The sequence below is a fragment of the Arabidopsis thaliana genome, chromosome 3 (genome assembly GCF_000001735.4).
Source record: "Arabidopsis thaliana chromosome 3, partial sequence".
NCBI lineage: Eukaryota > Viridiplantae > Streptophyta > Magnoliopsida > Brassicales > Brassicaceae > Arabidopsis > Arabidopsis thaliana.
In genome coordinates this window covers 2,222,046-2,245,051 of record NC_003074.8, presented here as the reverse complement: position 1 = coordinate 2,245,051, position 23,006 = coordinate 2,222,046, and the positions used below count along the sequence as shown (strand labels likewise).

General features: G+C 39.0%; 7 protein-coding genes and 3 non-coding genes across 15 annotated transcripts; 6 read left to right on the top strand and 4 right to left on the bottom strand.

Annotated features, from left to right (window-relative positions):
• Positions 1 to 223: 223 nt before the first annotated feature.
• Positions 224 to 2,054, top strand: AT3G07090 (PPPDE putative thiol peptidase family protein; the record flags this gene model as incomplete). 2 transcript variants are annotated; one of them, NM_111589.5, is made up of 5 exons in its annotated part: positions 224 to 295; positions 547 to 584; positions 678 to 775; positions 1,121 to 1,437; positions 1,526 to 2,054. In NM_111589.5, the coding sequence occupies exons 2-5, from the start codon at positions 576 to 578 to the stop codon at positions 1,897 to 1,899; spliced, it is 798 nt and encodes a 265-aa protein (NP_187365.1). In that variant the 5' UTR covers positions 224 to 295; positions 547 to 575. The 2 variants fall into 2 exon arrangements, with proteins under 2 accessions (NP_187365.1, NP_001327168.1); NM_001337691.1 differs by having other exon boundaries at positions 232 to 455; positions 1,526 to 1,899.
• AT3G07080 (EamA-like transporter family) lies at positions 1,928 to 4,050 on the bottom strand. The gene is made up of 3 exons (NM_111588.4): positions 3,120 to 4,050; positions 2,605 to 3,025; positions 1,928 to 2,440 (listed from the first exon to the last, which is right to left on the bottom strand). The coding sequence occupies exons 1-3, from the start codon at positions 3,690 to 3,692 to the stop codon at positions 2,118 to 2,120; spliced, it is 1,317 nt and encodes a 438-aa protein (NP_187364.1). The 5' UTR covers positions 3,693 to 4,050; the 3' UTR covers positions 1,928 to 2,117.
• Positions 2,462 to 2,651, top strand: AT3G01925. The gene has a single exon (NR_140872.1).
• A 735-nt stretch (positions 4,051 to 4,785) lies between the features above and the next one.
• Positions 4,786 to 7,155, bottom strand: AT3G07070 (Protein kinase superfamily protein). The gene is made up of 6 exons (NM_111587.3): positions 6,889 to 7,155; positions 6,480 to 6,795; positions 6,194 to 6,384; positions 5,886 to 6,075; positions 5,414 to 5,805; positions 4,786 to 5,331 (listed from the first exon to the last, which is right to left on the bottom strand). The coding sequence occupies exons 2-6, from the start codon at positions 6,595 to 6,597 to the stop codon at positions 4,978 to 4,980; spliced, it is 1,245 nt and encodes a 414-aa protein (NP_566298.1). The 5' UTR covers positions 6,598 to 6,795; positions 6,889 to 7,155; the 3' UTR covers positions 4,786 to 4,977.
• A 755-nt stretch (positions 7,156 to 7,910) lies between these two features.
• emb1974 (NHL domain-containing protein) lies at positions 7,911 to 12,518 on the bottom strand. The gene is made up of 17 exons (NM_111586.4): positions 12,232 to 12,518; positions 12,012 to 12,132; positions 11,818 to 11,930; positions 11,578 to 11,725; positions 11,352 to 11,490; positions 11,138 to 11,231; positions 10,798 to 10,938; positions 10,543 to 10,643; positions 10,281 to 10,394; positions 9,925 to 10,163; positions 9,751 to 9,809; positions 9,474 to 9,659; positions 9,269 to 9,392; positions 9,111 to 9,169; positions 8,793 to 8,938; positions 8,537 to 8,713; positions 7,911 to 8,441 (listed from the first exon to the last, which is right to left on the bottom strand). Exons 1-17 carry the CDS (start codon positions 12,290 to 12,292, stop codon positions 8,139 to 8,141), a joined length of 2,325 nt encoding a protein of 774 aa, NP_187362.3. The 5' UTR covers positions 12,293 to 12,518; the 3' UTR covers positions 7,911 to 8,138.
• Positions 12,502 to 12,587, top strand: AT3G07055. The gene is given in 2 exon segments: positions 12,502 to 12,539; positions 12,551 to 12,587. It is a non-coding gene; the product is annotated as a tRNA-Met (tRNA).
• A 103-nt stretch (positions 12,588 to 12,690) lies between these two features.
• NSN1 (GTP-binding family protein) lies at positions 12,691 to 15,697 on the top strand. The gene is made up of 9 exons (NM_111585.5): positions 12,691 to 12,791; positions 12,915 to 13,159; positions 13,384 to 13,477; positions 13,560 to 13,733; positions 13,832 to 14,046; positions 14,141 to 14,405; positions 14,518 to 14,697; positions 14,799 to 15,010; positions 15,106 to 15,697. The coding sequence occupies exons 1-9, from the start codon at positions 12,773 to 12,775 to the stop codon at positions 15,448 to 15,450; spliced, it is 1,749 nt and encodes a 582-aa protein (NP_187361.1). The 5' UTR covers positions 12,691 to 12,772; the 3' UTR covers positions 15,451 to 15,697.
• Positions 15,497 to 19,197, top strand: RPM1 (NB-ARC domain-containing disease resistance protein). The gene has a single exon (NM_111584.3). It carries the CDS (start codon positions 16,028 to 16,030, stop codon positions 18,806 to 18,808), a length of 2,781 nt encoding a protein of 926 aa, NP_187360.1. The 5' UTR covers positions 15,497 to 16,027; the 3' UTR covers positions 18,809 to 19,197.
• A 332-nt stretch (positions 19,198 to 19,529) lies between these two features.
• Positions 19,530 to 22,526, top strand: AT3G07030 (Alba DNA/RNA-binding protein; the record flags this gene model as incomplete). Of its 5 annotated transcripts, none has more annotated exons than NM_001337687.1 (9): positions 19,587 to 19,920; positions 20,218 to 20,298; positions 20,389 to 20,477; positions 20,552 to 20,626; positions 20,815 to 20,909; positions 20,995 to 21,114; positions 21,218 to 21,286; positions 21,459 to 21,782; positions 21,807 to 22,526. In NM_001337687.1, the coding sequence occupies 9 exons, from the start codon at positions 19,798 to 19,800 to the stop codon at positions 22,049 to 22,051; spliced, it is 1,221 nt and encodes a 406-aa protein (NP_001327442.1). In that variant the 3' UTR covers positions 22,052 to 22,526. The 5 variants fall into 5 exon arrangements, with proteins under 5 accessions (NP_001327440.1, NP_001327442.1, NP_001327443.1 ...); NM_001337688.1 differs by having other exon boundaries at positions 21,459 to 21,806; positions 21,831 to 22,526; NM_001337689.1 differs by having other exon boundaries at positions 19,530 to 19,920; positions 21,459 to 22,486.
• Positions 22,527 to 22,733: 207 nt separating this feature from the next.
• On the bottom strand, positions 22,734 to 22,806 carry AT3G07025. The gene has a single exon. It is a non-coding gene; the product is annotated as a tRNA-Val (tRNA).
• Positions 22,807 to 23,006: the final 200 nt, after the last annotated feature.

Sequence of the window (23,006 nt, the reverse complement as noted above, 5' to 3'; positions counted from 1 at the left end):
GGATTTCAATTTTTAACTGCTGTAATTCTGATTCAAAGATTCTGGTCGGTTGAACCGGGACGGGGAAAATAGACGTGGCAATGTCTTATTGGATGGTACTTTCTAGAAGGTTACAGAATAAAAGCGGTCGTCGGTATAGGGGTCAAAGTAGCTTAAACGACGTCGTAGAGGAATCTTCGAATCTCCCAATAGCTTGCCTTTATAACAAACCTCTCTGAACCATTGCTATCCAAGAAATCTTTCAGATTTGCGCATATCGACAATTTTCCGAGCGGCCAGTTTACGTATTTTGTTTGTACGTGATCAAATCTCCCTCGCTTTCTCGCTATCAATTTTATCAATTATGTGTTCCCGATTGTTTCTAGATTTGGATTTTCTATTTGCGGATACTAGTTCTTTTTTGTTCGGAATCGATTATGGATTTGGTCTTAAGATTTGCGGAAATTCTTTTGTAGGTCTGATATAGTTTGTTCGGAATCATTCTTGTTGCTCAGGTCTTAGATCATTGCGATTGTAAATTTTGATTTTGATTTTTTTTTTCTTCAGGTAGTTAACGTGTTTCAAGGACTTTGACAATGGCTGAGGTATGATTCTCTTTTTTTCATTTCTGGTTCGTAGTTAATTGCGTTGCCTCGTTGTTAGTTTGATTGAAATTGGTGATATATGTGATATGGCAGGAAGCGCATAAGGTAACATTGAATGTCTATGATTTAAGCCAAGGCTTGGCACGCCAGCTCTCACAATCACTCCTGGGAAAGGTTATTGAAGGTGTATGGTGAGTCAAATCTCTGTCACATGTTCGTATTTGATCTGTTGTGTTGTATATGCCAAATTTGTTTTGAACATTTGTCCTGTGTAGTGCCATTCATAGGGTTTGATATTATTGTTTTAGCTGTTGAACATGGTTGCAGTTAACCCAATGTAAAAGATATTGGCATGACTGGTTGGTGTATGTAAATGTGTCTAAGCTTCTGCTTTTAATATCAACCGAGTGTGGTTTTCCTTGAGAAATATGAATTAACCTGCTTATTGTTTAGGTGTTTTGCTTTTTACTCTTTTAGGATATTACTTTGATGTTAAACCAGGTAGATAACATGTGAGTTATGTATCCTTTTTCCAGGCATACAGGAATAGTTGTCTATGGGAATGAGTACTTTTTTGGAGGAGGGATACAACATTTACCAGTTGGAAGAACTCCATATGGAACACCAATTCGAACGATAGAGTTGGGTCTATCACATGTGCCTAAAGATGTATTCGAGATGTACTTGGAAGAAATCAGTCCTCGTTACACTGCTGAATCCTACAATTTACTTACTCACAACTGCAACAACTTCAGCAACGAGGTCGCTCAGTTTTTGGTGGGTAAAGGGATTCCTGACTACATTCTCCAGCTTCCTAATGATGTTCTAAACAGTCCCATGGGTGGTCTTATAAGTAAGTCGCTGATAACTTGCGACACCTTCCTTGAACCTCTTCTTTCTCGGCTACATTATTGTTCTAATTTCATATCCCCATTTTGCAGTGCCTATGTTGCAAGGCCTCGAAACAACTCTAAAGGCTGGTGCTGTTCCTCAAGTTCCACAGTTTAGGCCACAGCCACAACCTTTTGGAGCTTTTAGTAAAGATGATGGCCCACAAATTGTGATAGCTCCTAAGCTCGAGGCAGCAGAAACCTCAACTGCAACTGAGAAAGTGCCACCTGTTATTCAACCATCAGCTAGTAAAGAGAAGGTCAAGGACGACCCGTTGGGTGATGCTAGGGCCAAGATTCAGGAAGAGATTACAAGCGAATTTGCAGCTCTAATGGCACAAGGCACATTACGAGCAAGTGAAGCAGCTGCTATGGCGACAAAAAGAGTCATGCAAAAGTACGGACATCTCAATGTAAACGCTTAGTGCAATAACAGAGAGATGAAACATTTTATTTTTACTGTCTTGAAACTAAGTCCAGAATCTTGAACGATTTCATTACACTATTGCCTTCAGCTGTATTTCGTGTATTATGTTCAACGATCTACAAATTAATTATCATAAAAGAGGAAAAGAGCAGTAAACAAGAGAAAAAAAAAAGATTTTACAAGAATTGTGGCTTTTGAATTTGGAACAATTTAGGCTTATACTACAGTCAGTGAAGAATCTACTCTTATGCTATCTGGCACAATCGGAGGAGGATCTGTGAACGAAGTCCCAGGTTCTAACTCAATAGCAGTCTCTTTGGATTTGCAAAACATCTCTGAGGGAATATTAATCCCTGCAAAGCCAACCATAACAGCTGCAGCACCAATGTAGTCGGTGAAGCTTGGTTTGTTCCCTGATAAGCTGTCTACAATGGCTGCCAATGGGACCTGAATAGTTAGCCCAGCTGTAGCTACAGTGGTTGTTGTCAATAGTACTGCCTTTGCCCACAGATAGTCACTAAGCACATTATCTAACAAACCTGCAGTTGTGATGAAACACACATTAGTCTTTCAAATCGGCATTCCTACATCAATCCTAATTTACTACTTGTGCCATCAATTCCCATTGATATGAGAAAATGTGATTTATTGACCAATAGCTTCAAGGAGACAATAGCGGAAATAAGGGATGGTGTTTGCATACCTTTGCCAACAACTAGGCCAAATTGTTTCAAGGTAAGTGCGTTGAAGCGTTCTCGCTTTGTGAAGTTGAGTATTAGAGCAGGAGGAAGGAAAATGAAGAAATTGAAGAGACCAAGAAACCCGAGGAACTGAGCCATACTGACCCGGCCGTTTCTTTCATCATCATCCGGAAGCTTTTTGCGTATAAGAGTGATGTAGACAGCATACAGCGCCGCTGAGACCAGCGAAAGAATATCTCCCAAAAGAGGGTTCTTAGCTACTGCATTTGACTTGGACTCTGAGTCACCCATACTTACAATTATAGTCCCAGACATACAAAGAAGAACGCTGAAGAGTTTCAACCATGTGAACTTCTCACCCAAGAATATTAGTGAAACAAGAAAGGTGAAAAGGCTTGATGCACTGCTTAATATGGTATTTGACTGCAAACACACAAAAATGAAAAAAAAACTTCAGCAAAACATTTAGTAGATTCAGAATAAGCAACAAGATGATGGGTGTCCAATATGTTCTTACCGTAACTGTTGTGTACTTGAGAGAGACATTAAATGTAAGCTGCGCCAAAAACCAAAACGGACAAATCACAAGGCTAACTTTAGCAACTCGCATCCTTGTCCAACGACCCTTCTCATCTAATCCTTTATTAGAAACTCCACTAGCTCCATCACTAACATTGACACTAGCATCAATCTCAAGCTCTATATTTTCCAATCCAGATTCAATCCCATTACCACCCTCACTAATCTCTTGCTCTCTCACAACAAGCCCTGAACTCTCAGTAGCATCTGATTTCACACCAGAAACATCTTTTCCAAGCAAAACAGCCTTCTCTGATTCGACCAGTTCCATTAAATGCGACCTTTTGCTTCTCCAGAACAATAAACTCCCATATGCATCTTCCAGATATCGACCAATCTCAAAAAGGGGAAGATAAACAACGAACAATGAATTACAAATGAAAGTGATCAAGAACGGAGAAACACCAGCTTCCACCACAGACTGGACTACAAAACTAGCCGCAATCCAAATCGTGGCAACGGCAAATAGGTATATCAGCCCTAACACCCATCTCCATAACTTTGTTGACATACCTCTTCGAATCTCAATTACAAAACACAGAACTTGAGCTCACCGATCTCACTGATTAAGATCAATCATACATTTTAACACGAATGCTTCAACACCCATGAATCAAAGATCTCTCTTGCAACGTAAAATTTCTCAAGGATAACAAAAAGCGTAAACGAGAAACGATCGGAACAAACCAATTGATCGGAAAAACAGGACACTACCTTCACAGCGACAGAAATCTAGATCGGCGTCAAATTGTTCAACCAATGGCGATTCAAAAGCGAAATCAGATATTTATTTACCAAAGAAAAAACAAAAAGGTATCGAATTCAGATAAACAGCGCCAATGAGAGAGCGAGAGAGAAGAGAGATTGGCGGATGTGAGTATGAATATGGGCTTTATTATCGGCCCAATATCGTTAAAAACATTTGTAGCCCAATTTTGTTTAATACACAAGACGAAAGAAACCCTATAACCTGAATGTCGTATTAAAGGACTTTCTTGTTCTTCTATTTAGACTTCTTGTAGTTTTGCTGAGTATTAGTCAAGACTCAAGAGACACGAACTCTCTCTAGTCTCTTCAATATTGATCATGCAGCCTCGTCAAAACATAGATCCGGCAAATGATTGGAACAGTCTTCGACAGGCTCTAGACATACAAGGAACCCAGTTCGACGAAACTTGATTAATTTATTACCAACAGTCAACAGAGCTAAAGATAAAGATACTAGAGTCAATTCCTGGAGTAGATATTGCTCGGTGTTCTTGCGTTGTACTGGCTTCAGAGTTTCGGAATCTGGCTTCATGTACTATATTGTGGAAGCAAATGTGCTTGGAAGATTTTGCTAATTCTGTGATTGAACAAACTGAATATATATATATTATTTTTTTGTTGGTTGGAAGCCTACGTTTGTTGAATGAATTCATGAAGATATGTATAGATTTATGTGTTGGTAAGCTATGGTATTGCTATTTAGCCCCTCTCTGTACAACCAGAGATAAAATTATGAATTATTTTGACTAAACACAAAATTAATTAATTGTACAAAACAACTATCAATTTATAATGTTAAGCTCGAGACCAAGAATAAGAACAGATTGAATTCTCGAGCTATGAAAACTCAGCTGGAATATACACATTCAAACAAAACAGAACATAATTAACAAAGAGAGAAACGGTAACAAATTCTATATCACTATCTTTCTGAAACTGAAATTGAAAGCCAAAAAACGTAAAAAGTAAACAACGACCAAACCAAAAATAAAAATCAACAAGACAAAAAAAGATGTAAAAAATAAAAATCAAGAAGCACTTGGGTTCCGGGAATGTGCTCTTGAAGCAACTCCCCACTCCATTGCCTCAGCCACGGCTCTTTCCCGTTCTTCCGCTGCCACTGAATCCTCCACGGACGTTTCATCCGACGGCTGAGGAGGATCATCGTAGTGTGGAACAGAGATTGAGCCGTCAGGAGCGGTTCCTAAGAAACCGAGAGCGGTTACAACGTCACTCATGAGTGGCCGTACCGTTGCCTCTTCTTGTAAACACATTGCTGCCACTGCCACCGCTTGATTCAGAGCTTTCTCCGGGAACACTCCCTCCAGACTCGGATCCGCTAACTCTGGGAATCTACTCGGTTCTTTGAACACCGGTTGAGCCTAAACCAAAGTACAAAAGTTTAGATCTTTTAAACAATTGAAGCCAAAAGGTTTTCATGTAAGCTGAAAAAGAGAAACTCACCCAAGTTACTAGATTCTGTTCATCTTTGGGTCTGGTAGTATCAATAACTCTTCGTCCAGTTATCAACTCCAACAACACAACTCCGAAGCTATAAACATCGGATTTTGTAGTTAACTGACCGGTTCTCTGATACTCTGGAGCACAATATCCGTAAGTTCCCATAACTCTGGAAGACACATGTTGTTTGTCCCCGACAGGGCCTAGCTTTGCCAGACCGAAATCGGATAACTTGGCATTGAATTCACCGTCTAGAAGGATATTAGCTGCCTTGAGATCTCTGTAGATCACTGGAGGATTTGCCTTGTCATGCAAGTATTCAAGACCCATTGCGGCTCCTAGAGCGATTCTAATCCTTGTGTCCCAATCCAACGGTATTTGGTCCGGTGTTAGATCTGTTAGCATTTCAAAAAACAGTTAAACATTAGGACTGATTCAAAGTTAGTCAATACGGATCCTTAGTTTTGTAATTTACCGAGGAGATGATCTTCGAGTGAACCGCGAGACATGTACTCATAGACGAGAAGTCTCTGATCTCCATCAGCACAATACCCAATGAGATTCACGAGATGCTTGTGATGCAAAAGACTTAACATCAAGACCTCTACTATGAACTCTTTGTTCCCTTGCAATCCATTTCTATCTAATTGCTTCACTGCCACAATCTGAACCCAAAATAACCATTCGAAAAATCTTCAGAGATTTGTTGTAGAGAGATATAGAATGCTATAAATCATATACCATATTCATGTTTCAAAGTGATGTACAAAAGTATATACTAACCATGCCGGTTTTCTCGAGTTTGCCTTTGTAAACCCTTCCAAAGCCGCCTTCACCGATCAGACATTCTTGTCTGAAATTCTTAGTTGCAGTAGCTAGCTCCCTGAAGCTGAATGTTTGAGCAGCAATGTTGTTTGTCACTTCTTTGTCTTCATCATTGTTCTTGTTCTGCTCATTTACAGTCTTTGGATTCTCTGTAAACATCACAAAGATTACTGAATCTAGTCTTATAAACCCTAATATATATAAGACTTATCTGTAAAAATTAATATAGATGTTTTGAGCTTACCAGGGTGTGTTTTGTTGTTGTCTCTACCGGTCACCTCCCCATTTCTCCGGTAGCTGTTGTCTGAATCTCTTGGAACCTTTTTCTTTTCATGGAAATAAAAACATGAAAAGCAATTCATTTCTCCGGTAGCTGTTGTCTGAATCTCTCCTTTTTTTTTTCCCCTTCTTCTTGTGATTATATAGACATAAACTTATTTCAAACCACGGCGAATTGGATTCAAAGTCCGAAGAAACTTGTACAAAACAGAGTCTGAGGACCACAAATTAAGACCAAAAAATGGGTCTTGTTCGAATCGTTTTGTTCAATTAATTAATGCCTGCGTTGACAAGAACAAAAGAAACACATTTTCAGATAAATATCAGGAAAACATATGTGGATTGGTAAAAAAAATGCAGAACGAAGAACAAACCTTAGAATCCTTCATAAACAATGGTTGCCCCTTTCACAAGAAACCCATAGGGTTTCCCTTTATCTCATCACGTTGATATGTTTTATTTTCGTCAAAGATGTAACAAAACCCAGATCAAGAAAAATCTACACCAAAACCGTTGGGATCCGAAGCGCGGAAGAGTCTCCTAAAAAAATGGAAGGAGATAACTGGATTTTTTTTCTTTCAGGTTTTAGGTTTCTGAATTTCTTCTCTTAATATAGACAATTAAACTACTCTTTAAGTTAATAATTAAATATGCAAAATGGAGTACATATCTCATAGTTCTCATGTTTGTGTGCCTCACATTTCTCTAACCTTCCCCCACATATATGTATTATAGATTTAAAACAGATTATAAAAGTGATTAATATTGTAAAGTTTGAAGAAATGGGAAATAATGAGAAGAAAGAGAAAACTGGAAACAGAAAAAGAGAGAATAACATGGAGACCATGAAGTGTATAAGATAAATGCAACTAAAGGGTTTGATGTAATGTTGATGGCTGCACGAACTAAATATTTTTAAAATCAAATGCGAATAATTGTAAGATTATTGTTATTCCCAAAATCTATTTAAAAAATGCGAACAAATCAGAAGAAAAGGCAGGCATTTCTATTTCTCTGTCTCCTTGTGTTTACAAAAAGAAGTCAACAATATATCTTCTTCATGAGGCTCTTGCAAATAAGATTTGAGATAAACATATGGATGTACACTTTTCTTATCCATGTATGTATCTATCAACACACATGTATGTAATAAGTTGGAATAGTAACAAATAAGTTCTTCAAGCAAATCAGTCATTATTAGGACCATAACAATAACATGCTATATATGTTCAAAATTTCGTTGTTCCTCATATTTCAAAAATCAGTTTGGATTTCAGTTTGAAACTGTTTGGTTTTTAAAAGAAAAATTAAAGAGCTTGACAGCTGTTTTTTCTAGTGATCGTGTCTTCATTTTTCCAAATATTCTTATTTTCACTCTTTTTTGTTATTTACTAATGGCACCCAAAAATTTGCTAATTTCATTGATATTTTCTAATTTTTAACCAAAAATAGAAGAAACACTCAAATATAGAAATCCAAATGAAACTTGGACCATCGTTAATATAATGTCATAAACTACTTATACAAGTCTTATTGAGCTCATTTTTACCACCTCAAAAAGAATTAGAGTAGCCATTTGGTACCTTTGAGAAAGAATGGACTGCAAAAGCATCGTTATTCGTTGTCAGAGAGAGACATCAACCTCAACAGAGGAGTCAGTCAAGATTACGTCTCTTGAGTTATCGGCTTTTGGATGATCCTTCGAGTCTAACCTTATCCGCACATGCATCGGCTTTATGAAGACAATGTCTCTCAATTCTCTCTTTGACTTGGACAACAAATTCACAAACAAATCTTCCTTCATAGTTGTAATGTTCCGTACTGGCTTTAAAATCTTTGCTATTTTTCTCGCCAGTTCTTCCTGGGTCGCACTTTCTGTCTCTTCGTTTCTCGCTAGTCTTAAATACAAAGCTGCATAAACAATAAGCTGCACAAACCGGAGTCGACAAAGTTATACTTTTTTCTAATAGTAAAGTTTGGCTTCTGTACATAAAAGAGACTTGAGAGGAGATTTAGGCGTACCTCACTTGAGCCAGGACTTGTTTTGACAGGACAATCAATGTGGATACGTCCATCTTCTTCTCTGTCAACCTCAGAGGGGTTAACATCTTCTTCTTCCTCTTCCTCAGCTGCTTCAGGGTTGGCTATTTCTTTGGCGAGGCTGTCTAATTCATCATACCATTGTTGTGAAACTCCAATCTGCAAGTTATGAAAACAAAATTTCTGAGCTACCTGGATTTAAACCATACAATTCGGGAATGCAATTCTCTTAAATAACCTTTTCTGAAGGTTCAACTGCACTTCCAGCACTCGAGAATTCACTGATTGCGCCTCTTGTCTGTCGCCATATGCAGCTTTCTTGTATCGGTTCAACAAGCTCCGTGCATGGAGGAATCTCTATGTTCAACCGTATGCTAATTTTACCTGTTAAATGAAAAAGTAGCAATTAAATCAAACCAATTCCGGCTGGAACCAATGTTAAACCATCTTCATGATGCAGCTAATTGGGACTGGGGTGATGAACTGCTAACATCAAGACTAGCATAAGCAAATGAGTAAATGAGCAAAAAATTAGGGTCTGTATAGCAAATCGCACCTGGCAATAACCGGAGTTCCTGAGTATGACTGAGATGTGCTTCCTGAACTCCATTAGCTCTGTTATAATTTAGCCAAAGTAACACAACATCAATTAGAAAGTTTCAGAACAAGAGAAGTGTTGTTAATGGATAAGATAATGAATGAGAAATCACTAACAGATTAAAAACTCTCTCCAGTGGAATGAACAACCAATAGGGCAACCCAAGGATCCCACTGTTTGAGAATTGAATGCTAGAGCATGCTCCAGAATCTCTATTTAGCTTCAACACCCTCTGACAAGCTTAACGTACAAAGGCAAAATGAGTTAGTTGATGCATAGAGATGAAAAAGATGTAAACAAAGTTGCGTAGATGTCGTTTACCTATATCTGTCATGACAATGTCGTCTCCAAGTTTAGTAAAAGAAGACAAAAGGGAAGCACTTGGCTGCTCCTTAAATGAGGCGATAGCCGCAGTTTGCTGTTGCAACCAGTTAGAAGGCATATGTTCCAACACTGATAGCTTCTCTGTGATTGATTGACCGCAGATCTCAATTATCTTCGAAAACCCTTAAAATGTTGATAAATATCTGTTAGATGCAATGAGTCAACAAACGAAATAATACAAAACGGTAAAAGAAGATCTCAATTCATATGTAACCTTCCACAACTTCTTCGATCTCTCCTGAAGCAAAATTTATTATCCATAACTTCGAAAAGCTGAAAGATATGAGAAACCTATTTGGTTACGAACTTAAAGGGGCAGCAAAAGAAGGAAAAAGAGACCGAGCTATCACTACTATAAAGAAGCAATCCCTTTAAATAGTTTTTTTACCTTTTGTTAATGACTAAAAGACTCTCATCGTCACGCTTCAGTATATGCCATGGAAACAAAAGAGAGCGTGCATCAAATTCTTCTGATTTGGTATCAGCATCAACTGTTGTATCGTCATCTTTTCCAAGACCCATTTTCTCCATTATCCAAGACCATAAGCCACCAGTTTTCTTAATAACCTTTGGATATACTGTTTCCAGGACCCGGCTATTTATATTTGCTCTTCTAATGGCGTGATTCTTAGCCCAAAGAATGGGGAAAAGGAAGGAAACAAAGAGGAAAAACAATCTTAACATGAAAACATTCAATGGCACAACCAGTAATCATAATTGTGTATCTTCTTCTAGGAGTCATACCTCAGAATCTACAATGTAAAGACAATCCTCCGCTTCGTCGTAAAGGGTCCCTGTAGGACGTAACATCTTTGCAGATTCAAAATCTCCATCCTCAAAACCTGGGAAACAACCAATCTGAAATAAAAACATTGTTTTGAACTTTAGGGTTGTTAAACAATGAGCTTCAAATGCACTTTTCTCTCTACGAATGCCCTTCTAAGGGATTTCAGAAAAGAAAGTCAATAAAGATTATAATTCCCCAAATGTGATTCAGTTCACTTACACTGTCTACAATCTTCCCACTGTTTTCGAAAATAATAATACGATGATGGTTGGTATCAGAAAGAAACAGACGGTCTCCAACTTCGTCTGCAGAGATACAACCTGTCACAGAGAATGTCAATTGTTAAATAAAAAAACAAAATTTTATTCCAAATTTTTGTGAGCAAAATATTAGAGAGTAGCGTGAAAGACAAAAATGAAAATTCCTGATAAATTTCAAAAAGACCAAAAAAGAAAGAAAATTAAAGAGACATACCTGGAAAGTAAAGTAACAAATCCTGAAAGAAAGAAGGGAAATGTGATTCCTTGATAGCCTCTGCTTGTTTTGACCAAGTGTTCGTGAAAAGTCTGACAGACTTGGATTTCTCAGTATCTTGAGTGAGGAGGCTGTCAAGAGCTGCAGCAAAGCGCAAGAAAAAGAAACCAGAATATGTATTAAGCACACAAATCACGAGATAGAAGGCTGAAGCGACGAATATTCACAAGCTAAAAGTAGCATAATGAATTTCTGTTTTCTCTTAAGTTGAACATGGAACAATAAGTATGACATTGTAGAGACTATTTGTAGTGAATATATGATAATAAAGTAGGCATACCTTTAACTACAGAAGCAATATCAAGATCCTTCTCTTCGTAGATTAGAGGATTCTTAAAATCTTTAAACACGATGTAACGTACTTCCCCACTTGTCTGATACAAGTAGAAAACAGCACACCTTCAATTGAAATCGAGGTATATGCACATAACATGAGGGAATGATATACAAAGAAGTAATCTACAGCGACATTTCTTGGACATAACAATATATACCTTGGGAAATTCTTTTTCGGAAAGTAGCACAGGAAAAGTGAGGTATTCCTTCAAAATCAACTCAGCTAGAGCAGTTCGATCATCAGCGATTCGAGCTTGATCACTGAAGTGGATGCCCATGAAACAGACACCCGGAGACCTGAAAAGTCAAAACAAATACTTAGCCGTAATTGCCGTTAAGTTACCATTATTCTTTGGTTTAACAAAAATAAAAGCTTTCTTAAACCTCTGCTGAAGCAACTTTAGTTTCTCAAAGAAACCACTCAGATCACTTGTTCCGTCTAGCAAATGTCCAGCTAGAACTACATAAGTTCCTTTGTCCTTGAAAAGCTGTTTATTCCCAAAGTCTCGATTCAACCAATGATGGGAAGGACCTAAGAGTTCATTTTCAAAACGTTGTTTACAACACAAAGAGATGTTTCAAGCCAATACAAAAAGATGTAAGAATCAGTATACAGTCAGTTACCTTCAAGTTTATCAAGTGAAGCTTTAATAAAAGAGAGCAAATCAACATGTGGAGAGGAAGGAGAAGAAGAAGAAGAAGAAGAAGCTCGAGATACTCGTCGTACTGATGCAAATCTGAAAGAGACTGTCCAGGACGAATTAGAAAGAGACCATGAAAACACCTGTCCAAGTAATTAAGATTATAAATCGAATTACCCGCGAGAGAAACGTTGTTCGACCAATGTCTTGGATCCAATGTTCATGTCTCCATCGAGTGAAGGAGCTAAACAAGTGGCTGGAGTAGTGATTGATCGGCGAAATCGACCGTGAACATTGTCTAGTGAGCAAAACGACAACCAAAAAAGATCGTTAAGAACGCTTAAACAGTGGGAACCCAGAAAGCTAGAATCGAAGAAGACGATCAAAATTCGGAAACCTGAGAGAATCCGAGAAGAAAGCCATGATATTTTCTTCAAATGGAGGCTTCTGTTAGACATTTCTGTATGGTGGGCTTCACTTGTTTGTCCTAAGCTAAACGAATTTCAGGTTTTGGAAGGGTTTAACCGCCAGCACCGGAGCCCGGCGGGATCTTAAGGGAAAAAAACTCAAGACTTTCAGGTGACTGGTCCAAGTCAAGGTTATTATGACTTTGGATAACGAATGTCAATTGAAGTTAATTACATAATCAGTAAAGATTACTAACATCGGGGTGGTGGCGCAGTTGGCTAGCGCGTAGGTCTCATAGCTATCTGAGTAATCCTGAGGTCGAGAGTTCGAGCCTCTCTCACCCCAATTATTTTTTCAATATTTTTAAGTTGATTCGGGTCAACTATAACGGGTCGGGTAATGATCCAAGTACATCTAATAGCAAAACCCTAATTTGGCGCCGATATGTCCATCTTCCTTCTCCATAAACCCTTTTCTTTTAACCTACTCAGTTTTTCTGTTTGCGTCGCTCTCATCCCAGGGCGAGAAAGATGGTGAAACGGAGTAAAAGTAAGATACATCCTTCAATCATATTGATATTCTGGATCTGTCTTATTGAATGAATTTGAATCATATCATTCAGTTCAGGATTCCTACTGGGGTTTTATTGATTGGTTTGATGGTTTTTTGCAGAGAGTAAGAGTAAGAGGGTGACCTTGAAGCAGAAGCATAAGGTCCTGAAAAAGGTGAAGGAGCACCACAAGAAGAAGGCAAAGGATGCTAAAAAGCTTGGCCTTCACCGTAAGCCAAGAGTAGAGAAAGACCCAGGTATACCCAATGACTGGCCTTTCAAGGAACAAGAGCTTAAAGCCCTTGAAGTTCGACGTGCCCGTGCTCTTGAGGAGATTGAACAGAAGAAAGAAGCTCGCAAAGAAAGGGTAATCTCATTCTTTTAACATTGTAACTCACAGCTATGATACATGTTCAGATATTTAGTAATCATATAACTTTAAGTTCAGGTCGAAATTCTTAAAGCTATTTCCTTTGTGTTCTGAGTTTTGATTGATTGATAAAAGATTGCATTTTTCATGTCTTGCTGTTTGATTTACTCGTATTTTGGAGTGGTGCTTGTGTTCTGATCTCTCCTAATAAATCTATTCAGGCCAAAAAGAGGAAACTTGGTTTGGTTGATGATGAGGATACCAAGACAGAAGGAGAGACCATAGAGGACTTACCTAAAGTTGTCAATGTTCGAGGTGAGTTGTTTTGGATACCTTCTTCACGCGTTTATGTGCTTTCTCTCTGCCTTTACATGCACTAATGTCTTTTGTTTCACAGATAACTCGGAGAGGGCTTTCTACAAGGAGCTAGTTAAAGTCATTGAATTGTCTGATGTCATTTTGGAGGTTCTTGATGCCCGTGATCCTCTTGGCACTCGTTGTACTGACATGGAGAGGATGGTGATGCAAGCCGGTCCCAATAAGCATCTTGTGTTGCTGCTGAACAAGATTGGTAAGTTCATATATTCAGTCTTTACTCGTGGACGTAATAAGTTGTTTGTTTACTCTGGGTGGTGTAATTAATTTTTGTAACTGATTCACTCTCTCCAGATCTTGTTCCCCGAGAGGCTGCTGAGAAATGGCTTATGTACCTTAGGGAAGAATTTCCAGCTGTTGCCTTCAAGTGTAGCACCCAGGAACAGAGATCAAACTTGGGTTGGAAATCATCTAAGGCATCAAAACCAAGCAATATGTTGCAGACGAGTGATTGTCTTGGAGCAGACACTCTTATCAAATTGTTGAAGAACTACTCAAGAAGTCATGAGGTTGGTTCCATAGTTTAAACTTTAATCATCCTACCTTAGCATCAAGTTATATCATTCAGTTTCAATTAAATCTTCCTTTGTTGTTCTTTGGCAGTTAAAAAAATCTATCACAGTTGGTATTATTGGACTGCCTAATGTCGGCAAGAGTAGTCTTATTAACAGTCTGAAGAGAGCGCATGTTGTCAATGTTGGTGCCACTCCTGGACTGACTAGATCTCTGCAAGAGGTTCACTTGGACAAAAACGTGAAGTTGCTGGATTGTCCTGGAGTTGTGATGTTGAAATCATCAGGAAATGATGCTTCCATAGCTCTCCGAAATTGTAAAAGAATCGAGAAGTTGGATGACCCAGTTAGTCCAGGTAATTGGATATAAGCTCAAGATAGAATCACACTTATTTTTGTGCTTTGTCTTTTAAAGGTTATAATCTGAGTGACCTAACTTGGAAATCTTCTGCTTTGTGAAAAAAATAGTGAAGGAAATTCTCAAGCTTTGTCCTAAAGATATGCTGGTGACTCTCTACAAAATCCCGAGCTTCGAGGCAGTTGATGATTTCCTTTACAAAGTCGCCACTGTAAGGGGTAAACTTAAAAAGGGTGGTCTTGTGGATATTGATGCTGCTGCCAGAATTGTTTTGCATGACTGGAATGAAGGTGCGGATCTTTTTTTGTTCCTCGTAAACTTGAAGCGTAAAAGCATTTTTGAAAACCAGTTTCTTAACTCATCATTGTCTCTAATATGAATGGTTATGCAGGTAAAATCCCATACTATACAATGCCGCCAAAGAGGGACCAGGGTGGACATGCAGAGTCAAAGATTGTGACTGAGCTGGCCAAGGATTTCAACATCGATGAGGTTTACAGTGGTGAATCCTCTTTCATTGGGAGCTTGAAGACGGTTAACGAATTCAACCCTGTTATTATTCCTTCAAATGGTCCTCTCAATTTCGATGAAACTATGATCGAGGTTGGTAACTTCTCTCGTGATTCCATTTGCTTGTAAATGACTCGGTCTGGATTTAATCTTTGTTTATGATGATGTATCACAAAAAAAAAAAACAGGATGAGTCTAAGACGCAGACGGAAGAGGAGGCTGAGCATGAGAGTGATGATGATGAGTCAATGGGAGGGGAGGAGGAGGAAGAGGCAGGAAAGACGAAGGAGAAATCAGAGACGGGGAGGCAGAACGTGAAGCTATACGCAGCGGAAAGCATGTTGAATACAAAGAAACAGAAAGCAGAGAAGAAGAAGAGGAAGAAAGCAAAGAAAGCAGGAGCTGATGAGGAGGATCTGATGGACGGAGATTATGATTTCAAAGTGGATTATAGGAAGAACAAAGATGGAGAAGACGAAGAATTCCAGATTGATGCTAAAATCCCAATGGCTGGACTTTTGCCTGAAGAATGAGTGATTGGAAACCACAACGTTTTTTTTTTTTTTTTTTTTTGTATTTGGCGTTTATGAGTCGGTCGGTTAAACTTTCTGATATATGTGCTTCATGAACTAGTAGTAATACTGAAGCGATTTTGATTTCTTTAATTAACGTTTCTTCTATTCCAATTCTGCTTTGCTTAACAAATATCTTAAGAACATTCAAAAATCATTGAGGTAAGTGTACTTCTTCGCCCTTCAGAAGAAAGTAATAATCTTTTACCCTTTCAGTTTCAGGTAACGAATGACGAAAACAACACCCGAGTTCAGTACATCAGATTTCTCTGTCTCTCTCTTGGAACTTCCAAACTCGACCATATCCGTCAAATTGAATTCCAAGTTGCAAATGTGAAAGCAGTTTAAACCCGTGTTGACTTTAACGCAAGTAAAGGACGTTGACTTTGTTGAGGTCCTTAAGGATAATTGATCAAAATGTTATGTGGCAGGCATGTAAGGTGTGAACCGAAAGCTTGGCTTTGCTCAAATTCAGCAAGTTCACCAAGAGAAACTAAATCAGTGAAGGAAAAAAGGTTCAAGCGAGACTCTGAGGAAGATGGCTTCGGCTACTGTTGATTTTGGGATCGGACGGATTCTTAGTGTCCTGGAAAACGAGACCTTGTTATTGTCAGGAGTCCATGGTGAGATTGATAAAATGAAGAAGGAGTTGCTGATCATGAAGTCCTTTCTTGAGGATACTCATAAACATGGTGGAAATGGATCCACAACAACAACAACTCAACTCTTCCAAACTTTTGTGGCAAACACGAGAGATTTGGCTTACCAAATCGAAGACATTCTCGACGAGTTTGGCTATCACATCCACGGTTATCGTAGCTGCGCCAAAATTTGGCGTGCGTTTCATTTCCCGAGGTATATGTGGGCGAGGCACTCGATAGCTCAAAAGCTAGGAATGGTTAATGTCATGATTCAATCCATTTCTGATTCCATGAAAAGGTACTATCATTCAGAAAACTACCAAGCAGCATTATTACCGCCTATTGATGATGGCGATGCAAAGTGGGTGAACAACATCAGTGAGTCATCTCTTTTCTTTAGTGAAAATAGTCTTGTAGGGATTGATGCACCCAAGGGAAAGCTCATCGGACGGCTTCTAAGTCCCGAACCTCAGCGGATTGTTGTCGCGGTGGTTGGGATGGGCGGTTCAGGGAAAACTACACTCTCAGCGAATATCTTCAAGTCTCAAAGTGTGCGGAGGCATTTTGAGTCTTACGCTTGGGTTACAATCTCGAAATCTTATGTGATTGAAGATGTGTTTAGGACCATGATCAAGGAGTTTTACAAAGAAGCAGATACACAGATTCCAGCTGAATTATACTCCTTAGGCTACAGAGAGTTGGTGGAAAAACTTGTGGAGTATTTGCAGTCGAAGAGGTACATTGTTGTGCTTGATGATGTATGGACCACTGGTCTATGGAGGGAGATAAGTATTGCTTTACCAGATGGTATTTATGGAAGTCGTGTTATGATGACTACTCGGGACATGAACGTGGCTTCTTTCCCATATGGAATTGGGAGCACAAAGCACGAGATTGAGCTCTTAAAAGAAGACGAAGCTTGGGTGCTTTTCTCCAACAAAGCTTTTCCGGCAAGTCTTGAGCAATGCAGAACGCAGAATTTGGAGCCGATAGCACGAAAATTAGTCGAGAGATGTCAGGGTTTGCCATTAGCTATTGCTTCTTTGGGAAGCATGATGTCAACCAAGAAGTTTGAATCAGAATGGAAGAAAGTCTACAGTACTTTAAACTGGGAACTGAACAACAATCATGAACTCAAGATTGTTCGAAGCATTATGTTCCTTAGCTTCAATGATTTGCCATACCCGCTTAAACGTTGTTTCTTATATTGTTCTCTTTTCCCTGTGAACTATCGGATGAAAAGAAAGAGGCTCATTAGGATGTGGATGGCACAAAGGTTTGTGGAACCGATCAGAGGAGTGAAAGCAGAAGAAGTGGCTGATAGTTACCTCAATGAACTTGTTTACAGAAATATGCTTCAAGTTATCTTGTGGAATCCTTTTGGACGACCCAAGGCGTTCAAGATGCATGACGTGATATGGGAGATTGCTCTATCTGTATCCAAACTTGAGAGGTTCTGTGATGTATATAATGATGACAGTGATGGTGATGATGCTGCAGAAACAATGGAGAATTACGGTAGTCGCCATTTATGCATTCAGAAAGAGATGACACCTGATAGTATACGTGCAACAAACCTTCACTCTCTTTTGGTTTGCTCTTCTGCTAAACACAAGATGGAATTACTTCCAAGTCTGAACCTTCTGAGAGCCTTAGACCTTGAAGACTCTTCCATCAGCAAGTTACCAGATTGTTTAGTAACTATGTTCAACTTAAAGTACTTGAATTTGTCCAAGACACAGGTGAAAGAACTGCCAAAAAACTTCCATAAACTCGTCAATTTGGAGACGTTGAACACAAAGCACTCCAAGATTGAGGAACTTCCTCTAGGGATGTGGAAATTGAAGAAGTTGCGATATCTCATTACTTTTCGCCGCAATGAAGGACATGATTCCAATTGGAATTATGTTTTAGGTACAAGGGTTGTTCCTAAAATCTGGCAGTTGAAGGATTTGCAAGTCATGGACTGCTTCAACGCAGAAGATGAGCTTATCAAAAATCTCGGGTGTATGACTCAGCTCACAAGAATAAGTCTTGTCATGGTTAGGAGAGAACATGGAAGAGACTTGTGCGATTCACTGAATAAGATTAAAAGAATTCGATTCTTATCTTTAACGTCGATTGATGAAGAGGAACCGTTAGAGATAGATGACCTGATCGCAACTGCAAGCATTGAGAAGCTCTTTCTTGCTGGGAAACTGGAGAGAGTACCAAGTTGGTTCAACACTCTTCAAAACCTTACCTATTTGGGTTTGCGTGGATCTCAGCTACAGGAAAACGCCATTCTCTCTATCCAAACGCTTCCTAGATTGGTATGGCTTTCATTTTACAATGCATACATGGGACCTAGGTTGCGTTTTGCACAAGGATTTCAGAATCTGAAGATTCTAGAGATAGTTCAGATGAAACATCTGACAGAAGTTGTTATAGAAGACGGTGCAATGTTTGAGCTTCAGAAGCTTTATGTCAGGGCTTGTAGAGGGTTAGAGTACGTACCAAGAGGAATTGAGAATCTTATAAATCTTCAAGAACTGCATTTGATTCATGTTTCTAATCAGTTAGTAGAACGCATTCGCGGAGAAGGGAGTGTGGACCGGTCAAGGGTTAAACACATTCCTGCGATTAAGCATTATTTCAGAACTGATAATGGCTCTTTCTATGTGAGCCTCTCATCTTAGGCGGCCAAGGCAAGCTTCATCATACAAGATACTGCACACTGTACTGTGAAAATCAGGGATGGATATTCACATAACTACTAAACGCCATGAGCTTACCAAACAGATTGATTGTCATGTGTTGTCTTTGAAAGTCAACAATCAGGTCTTCTCTTCACTCAAAGACAACATTTTTTTGCTGGTCTCATGAGTCAGTGCTAATGACTAAACAGCTCACTTCACAGCAGTTTCCACTGTTTTTTTTCGAAATTCATTTAAGTAAGATTTAATATGGTCAGCTGATTGTTCTGTAATTCTGTGTAAACATTACTTTGTTAAGACCTTAATATTGTTGACATTGTTATTTGAGTATCGGCTTCAACCAAGAAATTCCACTACCGTGTTAGTCTTCTAAATGAAAGTGGCTCATTCACAATCCCAAAAGTTAGGACCTTTACACTAATCGAAATAACCAGATACAGTTGGACTAAATACTTAATACTACTCCAAAACATTCCATTTTAAATTTCTCCTTAACTGATGGAAAAGTTTTGAAATTTTGAAAAGAAGAAAGTAAAAAAAATCTTGTTATCAACGATCCGCGGCGGTTAAAACGGAGATTATTATTGATGGATGGATATCTGGTCATTCGTGTTATCCACGTGCAACTAACGCACGTAAAAGACATACTAACCTCCCCGAAAATCGGATCCGGATCCGAAAATATCTGACCCGTTTTGAAGCGGTTTGACGAAAGACCGTTTTGGGCCTAGTCAATAGTAAAAATTAAAAACTCAAGGCTCTTTGGTGTCCCTTGGTATTACTATCGGCCTTTCCCGATGCTCTTTCTTCTTCATCTTGAAACTCGCGATTCCTTCTTCTCCTTCTAGGGTTTATTACTAAGGGTTTCTCTATCCTTAAATCTCATCTCTGTCCTTTCTTCTTCTCCAGAGCGTCGTTCACTGTTCTCTCTCTAAAACCTAGGGTTTTCGATCTTTTCATCTTCTGGTAAAATGGATAGATACCAGAGAGTCGCTAAACCGAAACCAGAGTCTCCGATTAACGAGAATGAGATCCGTATCACCAGTAAAGGCCTTATCCGAAACTACATCAGTTATGCCACCAGTCTTCTTCAGGTACTCTCTCTCTCTCTTCTACTTTGTTTCAAGTCGTTCGCTAAAATCGTGATTCACCGTCGTATATGCTCACTGGAGTGTGTAATGTTTCATTGGACTTGTGTTTCGGCTACTCTGTTGTACGGTTTTTTTGGGTCCTTTCTCTTTTCGATCATTTTGGTTTCAAATGTGTCATCATGCACCATTTTACTTTGATTTCGTTTTTTTTTTTTTTTTTTGCATTTCTGATCCTAAAAATGACTCTATTTGCGATGTGATGTACTTGAAATAATGATGATCCGTTTCTTTTGGTTTCAGGAGAAAAGTGTTAAAGACATTGTGTTGAAGGCAATGGGGCAGGCAATCAGCAAGACTGTGGCTATCTCTGAGATACTAAAAGTCAGCGTTTTTCTTCTTATGAACTTTGTGAAGTATTTATCATCTAATTGGGATTTATACAAGTAGCTGACTTTGTAATTCATACTGCAGAATAAAATCCCAGGTTTGCATCAAGATATTGCAATCAGTTCTATTAGCATTACTGATGTCTGGGAGCCTACTGAGGAGGGTTTGTTTCCGTAAGTGTCTTGCATTACTCTGTTCTTTTCTTTTGTTTTTCTGTAACCTCAAGTGAATTGTCCATATGATGCAGGGTGGAGTTGACGCGCCATGTTTCCATGATTTCAATCACATTGTCATTGAGCGAGCTAAACAAAGATTCTCCTGGGTGAGTTATACTTTTCTTCATCCTTTTGTTGGAACTTGGGAAGTCTTGATTCATAGAGTTCGTTTGCTTTGAATAATTTTATCTCAAAAGAATCATCACAGAATCATATTTTTATGGAATTTTACTTCACATGGTATCCTCGCTTCTTAAGATATAGCTACAATATAAATGCTTATAATTGTGTTCAGGTATCAAGCTCCAGCACAGTCAGATCAGTCTAAGCCTCAATATCAGCCACAACAAGGGAGACAAGCCCGCCTACCATACAATGCTTATGGTGAAGGTAATGCCTTAAACTTTCTTGACGATTTAAATCTGTCAATGTTGGTAGGTTTTATTATAACACCTTGTGATTAATTGGAATGTAGATTCGTATGGGAGAGGGAGAGGTCGTGGCAGAGGGAGAAGCAGGGGAAGAGGTGGATATGGAAACTACCAAGGGAGTTATGAAGGAAAAGACCAAGGGAACTATCAAGAAGATTATCAAGGTATTGTTTTGCCATAGAAGGCGATCATTTCGTCTAATGGTAAATATATGTTATTGTTTGTTTAGTTTGTTACTGACTTGTAGCTTTATTTTGGGATAACTAGACAATGAAGGTGGGTATTCAAACTCGGGCAGAGGCCGTGGACGTGGTGGACGAAGCTATGGCTATCGTGGTAAGTCTGAACATTGTCAATTAGTTAAACTCAGCATATTATAAGGTGTAAGGGTGATGAGACTATAATCTAGATCAACACTCAGAAGTGTGTTATCATCTTTTGGTTTCAATATTTACGTTTTGTTTGAAATACGTTTTGGCTTTAATTTGCTCCACTTTATTTGTGTTAGATTCTGGATATCAGGGTGGCAGAGGCGGGTATGGTGGTGGGAGAGATGGTGGATATGGTGGTGGGAGAGATGACGGGTATGGGGAAAGGAGAAATGACGGGTATGGGGAAAGGAGAAATGACAGGTATGGTGGAGGAAGAGACGACGGGTATGGTGGAGGGAGAGATGACGGATATGGTGGAGGCAGAAACGATGGATATGGGGGAAGAAGAGGCGGATTTCGTGGCGGTCGTGGTGGAGGCAGAGATGAAGGATACGGTGGCGGCCGAGGTGGATATGGAGGTAGAAGTGGCGGCCAAGGTGATGGGTATGGCGGAGGCAGAGGTGACGGGTATGGTGGAGGCAGAGGTGACGGGTATGGTGGAGGCAGAGGTGATGGCTATGGTGGTGGCCGAGTTGATAGGTATGATGGAGGAAGACGTGATGGCTATGGTGGAGGCCGATATGATGGCTATGGTGGGGGTAAAAGTGATGGTTATGGAGGTGGCCGAGGCGGATACCGTGGAGGTAGAGGCGGATATGGTCGTGGACGTGGAAGGATGGGTAATGGTGGTCGTTCAAGGGATGGTGCTAGTAACCAAAACGAAGCCTAAGCTGTTTCATATCCCATTTTCTAAGCTGTATGGGTTAGCTGCTGCATATTTTTCCGTTGCCTTAAAGACCCTTCAAATTCTTAGCACAATCCCAAGGGGTTTGATATGTTTTAAAAAAGGTTATGGTTAAGTTATGTGATCTTCGGAGGACGGTTCTGTAAAACTCCCTTTGGGTAATATCCATATCAAAGCCTAAGGGAGTTTAAGGAAGGGGGGTTCCTTTTTTGGTTTGTTCTCTTTACCTTTCTTCTGCACAAATTTAGCTAAGTGCAAAAATAATCTTTTGTTGCATCTTGTAATTAGCTATGGGTTATGGTTTGCTTTTGTGTTTAGTATTTGTCCAAATTTCTCCCTATAACGTGTCAAAATAAATGGTTTTCTAAGGGAGAAAAGATTTAGTGCAGATATTGGAAGGAGTAAAAAAACAAAAAGAGACAACCAAACTTAGCTGCACTCCCTTTAGATTGCATCTTCAATCACTCTTAATTCTATTTTATCCTTTCTTTGAAAATAATTGAATAAGTTTAGGTGCACTAGAATTTTGGAAGACTTTTATCTTACGAGTTGGCAGAATAGAAGAAAATTTGATTAATTCTTAGTCAGAAACACAAAATTAATTGTTTTGAAATGTGGTGATACGAAGAACATATGAGTTTTCTTTAATATCTCTGAGAGTAAAAAATGGTGCTGCCCAGGATCGAACTGGAGACCTTTTGCGTGTAAGGCAAACGTGATAACCACTACACCACAGCACCAGATACTTATATTCTGATATTTGAAAACATTGAATCTTATATTACAAAAAAGTCGACATGTGAAAATACGAAGAAAAAATCATAAAAAATGGTGAAACAATGATTACTCTTCTTCTTCTTGGGTCAAAAACTTTCAAGTATCTTAATTGTAAAGTTTCTTTAATAAGATAATAACAAATTCAGGGAAGGGCAAAGGCGAA

Bases quoted from the DNA above. Each gene is read 5' to 3' on its own strand.
- NSN1 (NM_111585.5), top strand. The intron at 14,406-14,517 runs GTAATTGGATAT...TGAAAAAAATAG, and splicing joins GGATGACCCAGTTAGTCCAG to TGAAGGAAATTCTCAAGCTT. The intron at 14,698-14,798 runs GTGCGGATCTTT...ATGGTTATGCAG, and splicing joins TTTGCATGACTGGAATGAAG to GTAAAATCCCATACTATACA.
- RPM1 (NM_111584.3), top strand. From the start codon at position 16,028: ATGGCTTCGGCTACTGTTGATTTTGGGATCGGACGGATTCTTAGTGTC.
- AT3G07080 (NM_111588.4), bottom strand. From the start codon at position 3,692: ATGTCAACAAAGTTATGGAGATGGGTGTTAGGGCTGATATACCTATTT. The intron at 3,026-3,119 runs GTAAGAACATAT...GTGTGTTTGCAG, and splicing joins TCAAGTACACAACAGTTACG to TCAAATACCATATTAAGCAG. The intron at 2,441-2,604 runs GTATGCAAACAC...TCACAACTGCAG, and splicing joins TGGCCTAGTTGTTGGCAAAG to GTTTGTTAGATAATGTGCTT.
- AT3G07070 (NM_111587.3), bottom strand. From the start codon at position 6,597: ATGAATTGCTTTTCATGTTTTTATTTCCATGAAAAGAAAAAGGTTCCA. The intron at 5,806-5,885 runs GTAAATTACAAA...AAATGCTAACAG, and splicing joins ACTCGAAGATCATCTCCTCG to ATCTAACACCGGACCAAATA. The intron at 5,332-5,413 runs GTGAGTTTCTCT...ACTTTGGTTTAG, and splicing joins AACAGAATCTAGTAACTTGG to GCTCAACCGGTGTTCAAAGA.
- emb1974 (NM_111586.4), bottom strand. From the start codon at position 12,292: ATGTCTAACAGAAGCCTCCATTTGAAGAAAATATCATGGCTTTCTTCT. The intron at 11,726-11,817 runs GTAACTGACTGT...ATGAACTCTTAG, and splicing joins TTCACTTGATAAACTTGAAG to GTCCTTCCCATCATTGGTTG. The intron at 9,810-9,924 runs GTAAAAAAACTA...CATATCTTTCAG, and splicing joins CTTTTAGTCATTAACAAAAG to CTTTTCGAAGTTATGGATAA.